Source organism: Neophocaena asiaeorientalis, unplaced genomic scaffold (assembly GCF_003031525.2).
Source record: "Neophocaena asiaeorientalis asiaeorientalis breed wild unplaced genomic scaffold, Neophocaena_asiaeorientalis_V1.1 scaffold317, whole genome shotgun sequence".
NCBI classification, from domain to species: Eukaryota; Metazoa; Chordata; class Mammalia; order Artiodactyla; family Phocoenidae; genus Neophocaena; species Neophocaena asiaeorientalis.
The window spans coordinates 3,524,500-3,541,975 of NW_020173114.1; the positions used below are offsets into that span (position 1 = coordinate 3,524,500).

Consider the following 17,476-nt stretch of genomic DNA (forward strand, 5'->3'; position numbering starts at 1 on the left):
CAGTGGTTAAGAATCCACCTGCCAATGGAAGGGACATGGGTTCAAGCCCTGGTCCGGGAAGATCCCACATGCCGTGGAGCAACTAAAGCCCGTACGCCACAGTTACTGAGCCTGCACTCTAGAACCCGCAAGCCACAACTACTGAGCCTGGGCGTCACAACTACTGAAGCCTGCGCGCCTAGAGCCCATGCTCCACAACAAGAGAAGCCACCGCAGTGAGAAGTCCGTGTACTGCAACGAAGAGTGGCCCCTGCTCGCCACAACTAGAGAAAGCCCATGCACGGCAACGAAGACCCAACACAGCCAAAAATAAATAAATAAAATAAATAAATTTATTAAAAAAATATTTCTGATTAGAAAGTGAAATATGTTTGTTGGAATGGAAGGAAGGCAGTATAAATATGAATGGTTACAGGGTAATTTAAAGGGGGAAATATTACTCAAGTAAAAGAATAATCTTTTAAGTTGGAAGAACTAACTTGTCTGCCACGCCTGTCATTTGACTAAAAATAAAATTTGATTAGATATTAAACGTTATATGTAAACATTGACTGATTATTCAACAAATGTTTATTGAGTTCCTCTGTGCCAAGAACAGCTCTAGATGGTGATATACAATGGTGAACAAAGTAGGCGAAGTCCTACTGTCACATATACCTTTTTTCCTAATGATTTGCTGAATCACAATTAACCTAAAGACTTCATGACCAGGACCTTCCCTGGTGGTCCACTGGTAAAGAATCCGCCTACCAATGCAGGGAACACGGGTTTGATCCCTGGTGGGGGAACTAAGATCCCACATGCCGCGGGGCAACTAAGCCCGCACACCACAACTACTGAGCTCGCGTGCCTCAATGAGAGAGCCTGCATGCCACAAACTACAGAGCCCACGCACTCTGGAGCCCGCGCACCACAACTAGAGAGAGAAAACCCACATACCACAACTAGAGAGAAGCCAGCGCGCCACAACAAAGAGCCCATGTGCGCTGCGATGACAGATCCCGCATGCCTCAACGAAGCTGCTGCGTGCCACAACTAAGACCAGACGCAGCCAAAATAAAGAAAATAAATAAATAAATATTAAAAAAAAAAAGACTTCATGACCATTTTAACCTAAACTTTGTTACACAGGCAGGAAAATATCTAAATTATCAAATATCAGAGCTCATAGTTAGCTAATATGTATTAGACACTATTAATGGAAATCCAAGATTTAACACATTTAATATATCCTTAGGCTATTCAAGTATCTTTGGTAAGACTATTGCCATCAATAGTATGATTAATTGTTCATTAATGGTATTAAATCTTGTTTAATTAAGAGTAAGCAGAGACTAGAATCTAATAAAAACAGCAGCTCATAAATTTATATGGAGCAACTCATTTTCAACAATCTTTAGGTCAACTGAATAGCTCATATATAAAGATGCTTTGTAATATCTTGCAGAGAGAGATCAAAACAAAAAATAAATTTGTGAGATATTATGAAGATTTAATGCTGATGACTCTCAGATCTCTTTAAGTTACAGGTCTCCTGCACCTAACTGCCACCTGACATTTCCACTCAGATGTCTTGAGCTACTTCAAGCTCAATATAGCTAAAATTTAGCTCTTGTTCTCTATAAACCTGCTGCTTCTCCACCGTTCCTATCTGTGAATATCGCACGACTGCCAGGCCAGAAACATGGATATCATCCTCAACTCCTTCCTTACTCTCCTACCACCAATTCCTTTACAATTCATCACCAAAGCTGATCTATTTTCTTGTCTAAATCTCTCTCAAATCCAACTACAGCTTTTCCATTACAACCACTCTAAAGTCAGGCCAGCAGCCTCCCCCTACAAATGGGTCAACCTGATTCCAATCTAGCTTCTCCACTAATTTGTTCTCCATTTTAATTCTCCACATTTCTAAAACCCTGATCTGATCACATCACGTCCTCACACTTAAACTCCTTGAATGGCGTCTCATTACTCTGTTAATCCAACTTCCTTAAAGTGACTTATAAGACCCTCAATAAAATAGCTCAAGCCTTACTCTGTCTTATCTCTTGACACTAGCCACTCCTCTCAGCCTTACTGCATGTAGAACACTACACTCAAGACATACCATATTTCTTTCAGTTCCACCAATCTTCCCTTTCTCTTACCTCTCATCCTTTCCACGTGCCACTTCCTCTACTAACAACAGTCTTTCCCCAACTTTTTATCTAGACAAATCACCAAAAGTTCCTCCAAGTTTTAGTTTAAGTGTCATTTCTTCTGGGAGGCCTTTCCATATTTCCATTTAGTCATTCAATAAATCTTTATCATTTAGTAAACATACTGTCCTAAGTGCTTATATATCAATAAATAAAACAGACATGGTCTTTGTAATCCAGGACACAGACTATCACATTAATCACATTTGATTGTAATTACATATTTAGTCATCTTTCCTCCTCAGACTAGTAACTAGTATCAAGTATGAGCTACAACCAATTTAACTATAGCAACCAGTGCATAAAACACTGAATGAATCAACAAAACATTAAACAGATATTTACCATAGCGTGACAGGCCCACAGTCCTCAGCCTAGCTAGAAGACTCTAAAAGGTTTCAAATGTCTGCTTTAATGGTCATCTCAAAAGAACAGTAGATCAGAGGTCAGAAGACAGGTTCTAATTCCATCTTTGCAACTATCTACCTGACCTCAAGCCAGTTGTTTTTCTTTTCTTATTATGAACCTCATACCCTTAAATGTAATATTATAATATTTAAATTAATGATCAGTATGGAGCCTTTTACAGTATAATTTATTTCTTGGTGGGTTCAAAATCAGACTTGGTAAAAAAAAGTTTGAAAATGCCAAACAAGGAAGTAGTTCAAGCAATGAATTCCTAGGCTGTAGTAAATTGTAAACTTGAGTACACTTAAGAAAATATCAGTAACTCTGACAATATGGACATCCAGTTAAATGAAACTGTTTTACAAAATAATTTCTGGAAACTAAAATAAGAGCTTCAGTTTATACCCTCTCTGTCCATATTTTCCCAAGGTCATCCTACAATCAAAATTCTATTCTTTCCTTCAGGGTACAATTCAAATATCACCTTTTCTATAAAGCCTTTCTCATTATCTTCCTTCAAAATTCCCTCCTTTGTCCCACTATACTCCCCTATACATACCAGTCAGTATTCTGTTCATGACATAATTAATTATACAGAACTGAGATTCTAATTACCAATGCATACTTAACATACAGCATAGTGCCTAGAACGTTAGGTTTCAATAAAGGCTTACTGAATGCCTTGTTTTATTTAGCACCTTTATTTACAGTTTAGACCTACTATAGAAGACTAAACTACAGCAATTCCAAAATTGTTTGGTCTGACAGGACAGTTTTATGGTTTACTGTTTACATATTTGAATGACGTTTGCCACCTTTTTTTTTTTTTTACTGCTGAAGGCAGCAAAAAAATGATGACAAACAAGGAAAGTTTTCAAATGCTTGAGTTCCAAGAGACAACAGATTTTGGCAGCATGCTATTAATCTAGACTTAATTTACCTAATACTTAGTAATGGCTTTTATTTTCTTTCTACAGACTATGCTAACATTAGTTTGTAGCAAACTATAAAGAAATTCATCATAAGAAAATAGTTATCCTAAATAAATAGCTTTATGAAGGGAACAAAGAAGACAAACAATCTGGTTATTCAATATTAAGTAACTGAAGGCAGTACATAAAACATGAAGGTATGTTAATTGATGGATTTAACAATAAAAAAAATCTCTTGCAAATTATATGTTCTCAATGGATTAAGCTATGATGAAGGTGATATTTCAAGCCTTTGAGAATCTCACAAAGAAATGCACAGTCAAATAAATACCACTTTTCAATGATCAGACTAGCAAAGATTAAAACACTGGTTAATATTTATCAGGGTCTGGGAAAACAAATATTCTCAAAAACTGCTAATAGAATATTAAGTGGTACAATCTCATTTGCAGTATATCTATCAGAAATTAAAGTGTACACACCCATTGACCCAGTAATCCATTGCTACAAGTTATCCTATAGACATTCTCACACAATCACAGAATATTTACTGCAGCACTGCTCTAGCAGCAAAAAAAACCCTGAGATTTACCCAAGTGTTTATTAAGGAGAAAACAGTTATATTACATGTAATGCATATATGGAAAAAAATGTCCAAGACATATTGGAAAACAGTGACAAAACAAGGCAGAATACATACCAGCCATTTTGGACAACTTATGGGGAGTACAGGGCTGAGGGAGAGGAGAGTTTTACTTCTTATTTTAAATATTTCTGTACTGTCTGCTTATACATATGAGCATATGTGGCTTTTATATAAAAAGATAAAGCTTTGAAAATACTAAATGTTACTTGGCAATATATTTGGAAAAGGCTGAATGTACATTGTGCAATCTTATCTAGAATTAGAAACAAACAATTTCATTAATTAAAAAGTTTTCTTTTTCACAGTACAACAAAGGGAAGCACATCTACAGTACTACTAAAGAATGGAAGCACGGAAAGGTTAATTTTGAAATTAATGAAATTAAACTAATATAAGACATTCATAAAGAACTTTAAATCCCTGGATTCAGGAATTCTGCAAAATAAAAAAGCTTAGCAGCATCTGACTGTTAAATATTGAAGTACAAAATGAAGAGGAAGTGTCTGAAACCGAGGTATACCTGTCATCCTCTGAGAAGAAAAACTAATCTAAAATCTCTTAGAGACACATAAATCAAGCAATCTCAAGGGTAAACTTCTCTCAATACTCATATTTTATCAAAAAGAGAACTAAACACACTTTACATCCAGGATGAGATAAAAGAAATAACCAAGGTTCTACATTTGATAAGAATCTGTGTCTAAGAAAAATCCTTGCAGGGAGACAGAAGGAACAGCATGAGATGGGGTCAATGCCCAACTCTGTGTTCAAGCTTTATAGTAGAAGCTGCAGAGAGGGAAAGCAACAAATTGATCCCAGTGGGGAAGAACCTCTCCTTGCTTTGGACTTGCTAGAAGGCAATAAAGCTTCAGGCATAAAAACCACCCAGGTGACTATGATAGCCAACCCAACTAGCCCAATTCCAAACCTCAAAGAAGAAAACTAGCGCAAAATGCTTTAAAATTTTTTTAAAGTTTCATTTCTTAAGAAAGCATATTGTTTATATAAATTACAGATCTATAATGATAAAACATAATCTTTAAAAATACTTCTCAGCAAACAGCAAGCTTCCTAAGCTATAGGAATCAAAAATGTTACCATTCCAGACTATGATTCAATTTTTTCTTCCACTCCAACAGTTTTTTACCCCCAGGAAAATGAGGAAAAGTTTTCTTCACTTCTTAAAGATGTGACCAGTCTTCTTAATCTTCTACTTGTATTAGTCTAACACATCTTTTAAAATCTTTAAATGAAAGAAATAACTAGTAGGAACTCACAAAGAGAATACTTCTAGTAGCAAATACTCCAATTTCCATAGCATGGATTAATGCCTTTATTTGGAAAGAGTAATCAACATCAACGACACTCAATCTTCCTTAAGGTCTGGACTAAGAACATTATTAGCCATTTTATTCCAACCGGACTGAAAGAAGACTAGGAGGATATTTTATTTCTCTTTCCAAAATGCCTATAATGTTACTTTTGGATTGCCTTCACTGGCTCTTTCCTATAGGCCAACAGCAACTGAAGTGCCAACGCTCTCATCCCATTCCAGCCAGTACTCTGAACCCCTAGTGTTAGAGAGAGAATTCTGTTGGCTGTTCTATGTTTAACAAATCACTAAGTATACACAGTACTCTGGCACTGTGCTACTAAGATAAATAAGACATGGATGGTATCTACCTTCAAAGAGCTCACAGTCTAGTAAGGAAAACAGACTACTGCAGTATGGCCAGGTCTGGCTCAAAGGACAAGATGATGCTTGAGGTAGACTATTTCAGGAGATTAGGTGACAACCAGGAGAAAATATATTAGCAGTTGGGGAGGCAAGGGGGTAGGAAAGAGTGACAACATATACACAGAACTAAAACTAACACTATGAACATCATATTTGGTTTATTCAGATAATTCTAGGCATTCTGGAATAGCTGCAGTGAGATCATTATATACCATGTTATGAGTTTACATTTTATTGTGCAGGTGATGGGGGACAATGAAGAAGACAACTAGACGAAGGAAAGCAGTGTAGAAAGTTGGCAAGTGAGGTCAGAGTCATGGAGAATACAATAAACAAAATTATAGAGAAAATACATAAAAATTTGTATTATGTTCATACAATGGAATATTACTCAGCAATAAAAAATAATAAACTACTGGTACTCATAACAACATGGAGGAAACTCAGAAACATTATGTTGAATGAAAAAAGCCAGATACAAAAGAGTACATATTATATAACTCTATGTACATAAAGTTCAAGAACAGGTAAAACTAAGCTATCCTGACAGAATTCAGAAAGATGCTTACCTTGGGGGAAAGCCTATTGGGTTGGAAAGAAAGAGCACGAGGAACTTTCTGGGACAATGACAGTGTTCTACATCTTAAATTACATGGCGGTTATACGTGTGAACATATACATAAAAACTCATTCAGCTCTATACTTTAAATTTTGTACATTTTACCATACATAACTTAATAAAAATGTAAATTATACCTTAACCAAAAAAGAAAAGTGATATATAATTGTGCTGGAATAAAATCAGAATAAGTTAAACCAGTGTCACCCCATGAGCAATATCTAACTTGTAAGAAGTCAGAACAAACATTCTAATAGACACCATATTCAACTAGCAAACAAAAATCACTAGAAGACTTTAAGTACAAAAATCTAGCTTCTTCTCCCCTTCAGAAAGATATACAGGCAAGTGTTCCTTATAATAAATGCTGTGAAAATAAAGTTTCTAAAGAAAAAGAAATAGCTCACTATTAACCAAAACATAAACATTTTCTAGACAGCAGTACCTGCCTTATAGGAGGTACCATAAAGATTAATAAGGCGTGAGAAGCACTTAATACAGTAAGTATTCTCCAAACTACCACTACTATTATTACTACATAATACCAATAAAATGGAAACTTTCCTTCAGATTATGCCTAAACCACTGATTGAGAATAACACTATTTAACTGCACATTATTTAACTACAGCACTTCTCATCCTAGGCTTTTTTTTTTTTTTTTTAACCATTGAGATCAGCAAGTTCTTGACAGCTGAAACATCTAGTTAGATTTAGAAAGACCCAACTTAACTGCAATGTAATCAAAGTATTCTTTTTTAATCTGTTTATATCCTGAAGCCATGTTCACTTACCAACAGATAGTAAATGCACCTTTTTAACATTTCAAAAACTTATATTATTAAAAAAGCAATCTTTCACATATCAGACCAAAAGTACATGATCGCAATTCAATTTTCTGAAGTCAACAGTCTTAGAAAATGAAAATAAATCAGAATGCTAAATTAGAAAAGTCATTCAGTAGAGATACAAAAAATATTAAAACAATCATTTATAACTCTGAACATTATATTAACATAAAGAAGTCATAATTTGGCAAATTTAAACAACTGTAGAAGTGCTTTCTTTGTTAATGGAAATAAGAAAGTAAAACTTACAAAAGCAAAGACTACTCAAGTACTATAACCCACTAAGAAGGGAACACTGAAGCAACCTAGCAAATCTCTTACTGAACTGGTTTCCGAGTGGCTAAACCAAACATCAACTTGATTTCTGAACATGTTTAGTAGTCACTGGAAACTGCATACTTTAGTTTCACAATTTGACAGCTGTATTTTCACTTCCATCAAATCAACTGGACCAAGTGCATCAAAAAGTTGGTTCTTTGTATTTCAAAATTTAATTTAAAAACTCCTTGATTTTGGATTTGGAGGCACACTTTTTAAACATAAATTTTTTGTATTATTCCTACTTTGATATGTAATATTTAACAAAGTTGTCTTCTACTTACCTTGATTTTGTCTTATTAACATCTCGTTGCAAGAACAATCTCATTAGAAATTAAATCAAACCTGAAAGAATACATGTAAAGGCAATCATTTAGTTTTTTTCCTTCGGGTATGAATAAATACATCTATGATACACTATTCTTTTAAATTAAAAACTATAAATTGAATTATTACAGTAATCTTCAGGAAACTATTGCTAAGTACCATTTTTTGAGGAACAATCATCTATTCAAATGAGAAACAAACTTTTTAGTTCTCTTGTTTTCATTAGTATTAATAGTATGGCAATAGCATAATTAAAATTATTACTTGTTAATAAAACACACACTTCTCACTATATCAATGTTTATCTAATATTATTACATACATACCAAAAAATACACCAAAAAGTTGAAGAAAAAAAAAATGAGATGGCATAAAAGTTTATGCTAATAGCCATAATAATGGCTAACACTGATTAAATACTTACTAAATGCCAGGAAAGATTATTCTAGAGAATGGTGTATATTGATACTTTCCTGCTTCCTCAATTTAGCCTTCAATCTAGTATAAGGTGACCTCCACCCCAACACTCCACTGAAAATTTACTGGTCAAAAATCTACCCACCCCTAATTTTATCACACTTCACAAATGATGAAACTCAATATATCTTACCCGGAACTCTACACATCACCTTTTCCCCATTCCTAAAACCAGGTTGTTACTCTTCTGAATTTTTATTCTCAAAAAATGGCACCACCATATCTACTACTATTCTCACCTAGATTACTGTAACTGTTCTATTTCTAGACTCACTATCCTCTCAAATTCATCCTTCCCAAAACTATGTAAGTAATCATTTTGCAATGGCTACCCTGAAGACATCACATCTATGCCTCAAGGCCTTCAACAGTACTCATCAATGACCTAAGCCTCATCTATTTATCCCCAATCTTTACTCTCCCCTTCACTCCACGTTTCTACTATACTAAACCCCTTCAACTCCCAGAAGAGCCCATATGCTCTCTCAGCTTTCCTGCCTTTTCACATGGTGAACTATACCTACTTTCTCTCTCTCCTTAACCTTGCTAACACCTTTCTACTAGTTTTTTGATATTTAGCTCAGTCACCCTGGCAGATCCTTCTTTAACTTCTTCAACTATGTAAAGCTGTGTTTCTCAATTGTGATAGCAACTAGTGATAGCTCTATATCAATTCTGTTTACCTGTGTGTTTTCTGAGCTACAATGTGGACACACTGAAGAAAAGAATTCATTTATCTCACTTCAGCACTTTCACTGGATAGCACATAATAAAAGCCTAACAATGTAGGCAGAATGAAAGATTACAAATTTTGTATTGTATCCCCAAATGTACACAGGGATACAGAAGATAAAGTAAAATTCAGGCTAATGAGTTTATCCCCATTTTCAAGGACTAGAGAAAAAATTCGTATCACTTCTGGATCCCAGTAACATTACTTTATAAAATGACTACATCTAAATAAAATACAACTGACAAAAATTAGCCCAGTGCAAACTTCTATTGAGTAAATGAATTAATTTCACTGATTATCAGTACCAAGATTTGGTACTAAATGTTTGTATCTCTACAGAAAACAAAGTTTGTGGACAATAAATCCTAGACTAATTTAAGTATTAGCATTAAGCAGAAAAACTTTGGAGAGGATAGGGAATATGGTTTTAATACTGATAATGTCAATAATCTAGAAAAGTGTTTCTCAAACTTCAGGGTGCACTGGAATGACCCAGAGGGCTTGTTATGCAGAGATGGCTAGGCCCTACCTTCAGAGTTCCTGATTTGGCAGGTCTAAGACTGAAGCCTGATCATTTGTATTTCTAAGTTCCTAAAGTGATGCTGATGCTGACACTTCTGGGACCACCCACTGAGAACACAGGCCTAGAATTTTTTGCATAATGTCTAGAAGAGATGAGAATATTCTGCCACCCACTGCCACCAGCCTTTAACCACCCAGAACTAGATACTGAGACCTATTACAAACTATAAATCAAAGTGGGAACATCAGAAGTCTACTATGAGTTGCTCAGTATGATAGGTTAAAAAATGGTCCTACAAAAGATATCCACATCCTACTCCCTCGAACCTGTAAATTTTACTTTATATGGCAAAAGAAAAAAAAGTGCCTTTACAGATGTGACTAAGTGAAAGATTTTGAGATGGAGAGATTATCCTGGATCATCTGGATGGGCCCTAAATACAATCACATGTATCCTTATAAAGAAGGGGACATGGAGACCTCTGACTATACACAGCGAAGGTAAAAACAGAGCAGAAAGAGATTTGAAAACACTGGCCTTAAAGACTGAAGCGAAAGCCAGGAATGCCAGCAGCTACCAGAATTGAGACAAGGCGAGGAACAGATTCTCCTATAGAGTCTGGAGAGAGATCATCACTGCTGACACCTTGATTTCTGCCCAGTGATAGACTTCAGACTTCTGGCTTCCAGAACTGTGATAGAATTAAGTTTCCATTATCTTAAGCAACGTAGTTTTTGATAATTTGTAAGAGCAGACTAGGAAACTAATATATTGATGATGATGGCAGGTTTTCTGGGAGATAAATTAGAAGCACTACATAAAAGATGTTATGGACTGAACTGTGTCCCCCCATTAAATTCCCATGTTGAAGCTCTAACTCCCAATGTAACTGTATTTGGAGATAGGGCCTGTAAGGAATTAATTAAGGTTAAATAGGGTCATAAGGGTAGGGCCCTAATCCAATATGACTGGTGTCCTTATAAGAAGAGACAGAGACACCAGGGATGCAGGCTCAGAGGAAAGGCCGTGAGAAAACAGCCATCTGCAAGGAGACAGGAATCAGTGGAAACCAAACCTAACTCTCAAATCTTGGACTTCTAGCCTCCAGACCTGTGAGACAATACATTTCTGTTGTTTAAGCCACCTCGTCTGTGTTTTTTTTATTATAGCAGCTGTAGCCAACTAATACAAAAGGATATACATGTTTGCACAACAAAGTGAACGTACTTAATGCCACTGAGCTATACACTTCAAAATGTTTAAAATGTTAAATTTCATTATATGTACATTTATCACAATAAATAAAACAAAAGCATACACAAATACTACACACAATAACTAACTTTGACTTTAGCTGTTTCATTTTTTTATCTTGTTCTGCTCACAGTTATATTTCAAAGTCTGGGGAGAAAAAAACCCACTTTTAATTGTATCTGTTCCCCAAAGAGACAAACCAGGCCATTTTAAACACTATATTTTTTTAAAAGGTGGATTTTATAAGGAAGTTTGATAGAAAGTTCCTTTTAAATCCGTACCTTAAAAGTATAATATAATTAGGATATTCTTTAGGTGAATACTGGAAGGGGGATACAGAAAAGAGAGAACACTTAAAGTAACTGATATAACTGGTTTTACCTCAAAAGGTACATTTTAAGAGAAAACTGCAGACTAAAATGTCAAATATATCTTCCCCAAAACCCATAATCCCAGTCTAATCATGAGAAAAACATCAGACAAATTCCAGTAGAGGAAAATCCTACGATATGCCTAACCAATACTCCTCAAAACTGTCAAGGTCATCAAAAACAAAGCCTTAAAGAGCCTAAAGAGAAATGACAACTAAATGTAATGCAGTATCCTAGATGGGATCCTGGAAGAGAAAAAGAACATCAGGTAAAAACTAAGGAAATCTGAATAAACTATGTTCTTTAGTTAATAACAATGTAACAATATTGGTTTATTAACTGTAACAACTGTACCAGACTAAAGTAAGTTGTTAATAATAGAGAAAACAAAGTGTGCATGGGGGAAGAAGGACAGTGTGGGAAGTCTCTGTATTATCCTTTTCAAATTTTCTATAAATCTAAAATTTCTAAAAAGTAATACTGGGACTTCCCTGGTGGTGCAGTGGTTAAGAAACCGCCTGCCAGTGCAGGGGACGCAGGTTCGAGCCCTTGTCTGGGAAGATCCCACATGCTGCAGAGTAACTAAGCCCATGTGCCACAACTACTGAAGCCCACACACCTAGAGCCTGTGCTCCGCAACAAGAGAAGCCACTGCAATGAGAAGTCCATGCACTGCAATGATGAGTAACCCCTGCTCGCTGCAACTAGAGAAAGCCCATGCACAGCAACAAAGACCCAACACAACCAAAAATAAATAAATAAACAAATAAATTTATTTTAAAAAACAAATAAAAAGTAATGTCTTCATTTTTCAAGTATTTTAAGTATACTGAAAAGGCATGAACATATTTTAGAAAATTAAACACTGACAAATTAGAAAAGGCTTCAGAATTAAACCCTGAAGTAAACACAGCACATCAAAAATACGTATAAGGTAGGCCACAAAACAAGTCTTACCAAATTTAAGACTGAAATCATGCAAACTATCTTCTCTCACCACAATGAAATGAAACTAGAAATCAAAAGCAAAAGGAAAACAGGAAGATCCACAAATACAAGAACTAAACAACTAATTCTTAAACAACCAATGGGTCAAAGAAGAAATCTCAAGGGAATTTAGACGATATTAGGAGACAAATAAATATGAAAACACAACATACCAAAACTAATGGGATTCAGTGACAGCAGTACTAAGAGGGAAGTTTATATGCTTACGTTAAGAAAGGAAGATCTTAAATCATCAACTTAACTTTATACTTATATAAGAACAAGCTAAACCAAAAGTTAGCAAATGGAAGGAAATGATAAAGAATAACGCAGAGATAAAATAAAGAACAGAAATAGGGGGGAAAAATCAACAAAACCAAGAGTTTGTTTTTTAAAAGATCAACAAAATTGACAAATTCTTAGCTAGACTAAGAAAATAAGAGAGAAGATTCAAATAAAATTACAAATGAAAGAGGGGACATTATAACAAATGCCAAAAGGATTATAAAACATTACTATGAACAATTAGCTGCCAACAAATTGGACAACCTAGAAGAAACAGATAAATTCCTAGAAACACATGACCATGATGACTGAATCAGGAAGCACTAAAATATCTGATCGGACCTGAAACTAGGTAAGGAGATTGAAGCAGTAATCAAAACCCTCTCAATGAAATAAAGAAGAACCAGATGACTCCACTGGATAATTCTACCAAACATTTAAAGAAGAATTCTCCTCAAACTCTTCTAAAGAACTGAAGATAAAAGAACATGCACAAACTCATTCTCATTCACTGTAATGAGGTCAGCATTACCCTGATACCAAAGCCAAAGACACAACAAGAGAAGAAAACTACAGACAAATATCCCTGATGAATACCAGCAAATATCCTCAACAAAATACCAGCAAACTGAATTCATTAGCACATCAAAAGAATGATACTCACCATGACCAAACTGGATTTATTCCTGGAATGCAAGGATGGTTCAACAAATAAAAATCAATTGATGCAATACATCATATTAACAGAAGGAAGGATAGAAACCACGTGACCACCTCAATTGATGCAGAAAAAGCATTTGACAAAACCCAATACCATTTTATGATAGGAACATGCAATAAACTAGAAATAGAAGGAAACCACTTCAACATAGTAAAAGCCACATGAGAAAAGCCCACAGTTAATTAACATCATACCCTACAGTGAAAGACTGAAAGTTTTCTCTCTAAGAGCAAAAAGAAAGTAAAGATGCCCACACTTGCTACTTCTACTCAACACAATACTGGAAGTACAAACCAGAGCAATTAGACAGGAAGACAAAATAAAAGGCACACAAATTGGAAAAGTAGAAGTAAAATTACCTGTTTGCTGAAGACATGCTCTTAAACATAGAAAGTCCTAAAGATTCTTTAAAAAATGTTAAAAATTCTTTAAAAAATGTTAAAACTAATAAATGGTTTCAGCAAAACTGCAGGATACAAAACCAATACACAAATATCAGTTGTGCTTCTACATATTAACAATGAACAATATGAAAAACAAAATTATGAAACAATCCCATTTATAATAGTGCTGGGAAATAAACAGTGCTGGGAAAACTGGATCGAAACATGCAAAAGAATGAAGTTGGATCTCTACCTAATACAACATTAAAAAATTAACTCAAAATAGATCAAAGACATAAACATGAGAGCTAAAACTATGAAAAAAAGGCAAAAAGCTTCATGAGATTGAGTTTGGGATATGACACCAAAAGCAGAGACAACAAAAGCAAAAACAGACAAAGTAGACTACCACAAACTTAAAAATCTCCTCTTCTTCAAAGGAATCAATAGAGTGAACAGGTAATCTACAGAATGGGAGAAAATTTTTACAAATCATATATCTGATAAGGGGTTAAATATCCAAAATATGTAAGTAACATTTACAACTCAACAACAAAAAAAAACCCTCAAAACAACCTGATTAAAAAATGGGCAAAAGATCTGAATAGACAAATATCAAAAAAAATATACAAATGTTCAAAGAGTATATGAAGAGATGTTCAAGAAAAATACATATCAAAACCACAATGAGATATCATTTCACATCTCAATAGAATGGCCACTACCGAAAAGAAAATAATAAGCTTTGGAAAGGATACAGAGAATTGGAACTCTTGTGCAGTGTAGGTGGGAATGTAAAATGGTGTAACAATTACAGAAAATAGTATGGCAGCTCCTCAAAAAGTTAAAAAAGAATTAGCATATGATCCAGTAATCTCAGTTCTGGGTATATACCAAAATAATTCAAAGTAGGATCTCAAAGAGATATTTACATACCCATATTCCTTGTAGCATTATTCAAGAGGTGGAAACAAACTGAATGTTCATCAGCAGATAAATGGATAAAGGAAATGCAGTATATACATACAATGGAATATTATGTAGTCTTTAAAAACGAAGAAAATCCTGTTACATGCTACATCATGGATGAACTTGAGGACATTATGCTAAGTGAAATGAGCCAATTACAAAATAACAAATATTGTATGATTCCACTTGTATGAATTATCTAACATAGTCAAGATAACAGAAAAAACAGGTAGAAAGGTAGGTGCCAAGGGTTAAGGATGGGGCAGGGGGGGATAAAATTAGTGTTTAATGGTAGAGTTTCAGTTTCACAGAATAAAAAGTTCTAGAGATCTGGCTGCACAGTACAAATATTCTTAACACTACTGAACTGTACAACTAAAAATGGTTAAGATTGTAAATTTAATGTTGTGTATTTTACAACTTAAAAAAACAAAGAAATATCAAGAAAAAATCACATACAAGGGCCAAGATGGAATAGCAAGGATTGAAGTTGCCCTCCACCTGAAAAGCCTAAGAAACCAAAAAATATATATGAAATGAAAGTTTTCAGGTATTAGGCAGTCACTGATGGTGAACCCTAAAAGAAGAGAAACAAATGCGGTGAGCCTTCCAACATTCCCAACTTACCACCTGAAGAAAATACAGCCCCCCAGGGAAGAGCTACCCAGGTAGAATATGATGGTCTCCCTGAACTGAGGAGACTCAGCTGGAAGTCCAACGAAGCCATGACAGCTAGAGATTGCAGGGCAGAATACTGGAGAGAAGACAACTGCATAGAGCTACCACACCCTTAAGTATTCAGCTGCATAACGATTAGAACAAGCCTGTGTGGAAACTACCCAAGGTGAAGGAAAGAGCCACTCAAAAGGATGAGAGGGATTATTGCCCTAGTCTCACACAAAGTCAGAAATAATGCCTGTTCCCTTTAGAAAGAGTATAAAACCTCTTATGTCAGGCAGCACTAACTATAGCAACCCTAGATTAAATGCTTTTGAAAGACAGACCCAAAAGGGGAATGTAGCTGAAGAGGGAAGAATTACAAAGTGGCAAGAGGAAACTTTCGGGGGTGATAAATATATTCATTATCCTGTTTTGTGGTGATGACTTCCTGAGTGTATATATATGTATCTCAAAACTTATCATACTGTACACTTTAAATATGTGTATTTCACTGCATGTCAATTATATCCCAATAAATCTGTTTTTAAAACTTCAATTACAACAAAACAAACAACCCAATTATAAAATGGGCAGAAGATTTGAAGCAGCACTTCACCAAAGATACATGAATGACAAGTAAGTACATGAAAACATGCTCAGTATCATCTGTCAATAGGGAAATGCAAATTAAATCCACAACAAGTTATCACTACACAACTACAAGAACGGCTAAAGTTAGTAAGGCTGACCATACCAAGTGAACATGTGAAGGAACTGAAACTCTAACTCACACATACAGGAAGATAAAATGGTACAATCACTTTGTAAAAACAGTTTCAACGTGTCTTTTTTTTTTAGTATTGTTTTTTAAATCTTTATTGAATTTGTTACAATATTGCTTCTGTTTTATGTTTTGGTTTTTTGGCTACGAGGCATGTGGGATCTTAGCTCCCTGACCAGGGATCGAACCCACACCCCCTGCATTGGAGGAGAAGTCTTAACCACTGGACCGCCAAGGAAGGCCCAGTTTCACCATTTCTTAAAATGTCAAACATACACCTACTCCTAGGTATTTACCCAAAGAAATGAAAGTATATGTTCACACAAAGGCTTACATACAAATAATCACCTTCATTTGTAATAGCCAAAAGCTGAGGGAAAAAATGTCCAGCAACACACTAATCCTTAAATCATATCTGTAAAATGGAATAAGTAGAATTTAACTAATGACACATGCAACACAGATGAATCTGAAAATAATCATGCTGAGTGAAAAAAAATGCACACAAAAAGATTTCACACTGCATAGCTTCATCTGCATAAAATTCTAGAAAACTCAAACTACTCCATAAATGACAGAAAGCAGATCGGTCACTGTCTGGGCATTAGGGGAGGAGCAATAAATAGGAAAGGATTACAAAGGGGCACAAGGAAACCTTTGAGGATAAAGGATATGTTTATTATCCTGTAGTGATGATTTCATGGGTGTATATAGATATCAAATCCGTTCAAACTGCACACTTTAAACGTGTGATTTATTATATGTCAAAGGTACTTCAATAAATCTATTTAAAATATCAGAATATGCAAAGAATAATAAGCAGGGAAAAAATAAAGTCAAATCTCAAATTAAGAATGATAATAATAAACACAAAAAAAACCATTGTCATTTATAACTAAAAGAGTAAAGATACAAATTAATCATCTATTAACACCTACAACTCGTAAGACAACTGGCACTACAATTACCCTATATTTGGTAACTCAGTACATGAACAATGCTTCCAAAATCTCATCAGACACATCCCATGAAACAAGTAAAACAAGTCATCTGGACTACTGGACAGATCAATGTATTTAATTTACACTTGCCACAACTTCTATACTTAAACTCAATTCCTACTGAAATATAATGGGGCTTGACCTAGAACAAAATAACATCAAAAATTAATTCTACAACATGAGTCAAAAAGTCTGTCTGCAAAAATAACCCCAATTCTGTACCATCCCATTACTCATGCAATTGGCAATAAGGCTTTGCAGTTTCTCCTCCCAAGAGGTAGAATCTTTCCCCAGT

General features: G+C 34.9%; 1 protein-coding gene across 8 annotated transcripts in view; it reads right to left on the bottom strand.

The window, feature by feature from the left end:
* Positions 1–17,476, bottom strand: part of ZNF644 (zinc finger protein 644) — a 111,347-nt gene that overhangs the window by 67,773 nt on the left and 26,098 nt on the right. For 6 of the 8 annotated variants that reach the window (XM_024743584.1, XM_024743582.1, XM_024743585.1 and 3 more), the window contains one exon: positions 7,994–8,054. The exons of 1 other annotated variant lie outside the window; for it this stretch is intronic. In XM_024743584.1, coding sequence (XP_024599352.1) covers positions 7,994–8,037 — 44 coding nt within the window. In that variant the 5' untranslated portion in view covers positions 8,038–8,054. Of the gene's footprint in view, positions 1–7,993; positions 8,055–17,476 lie in introns of those variants that run through there. One more of the 8 variants, XM_024743588.1, reaches the window with a different exon arrangement.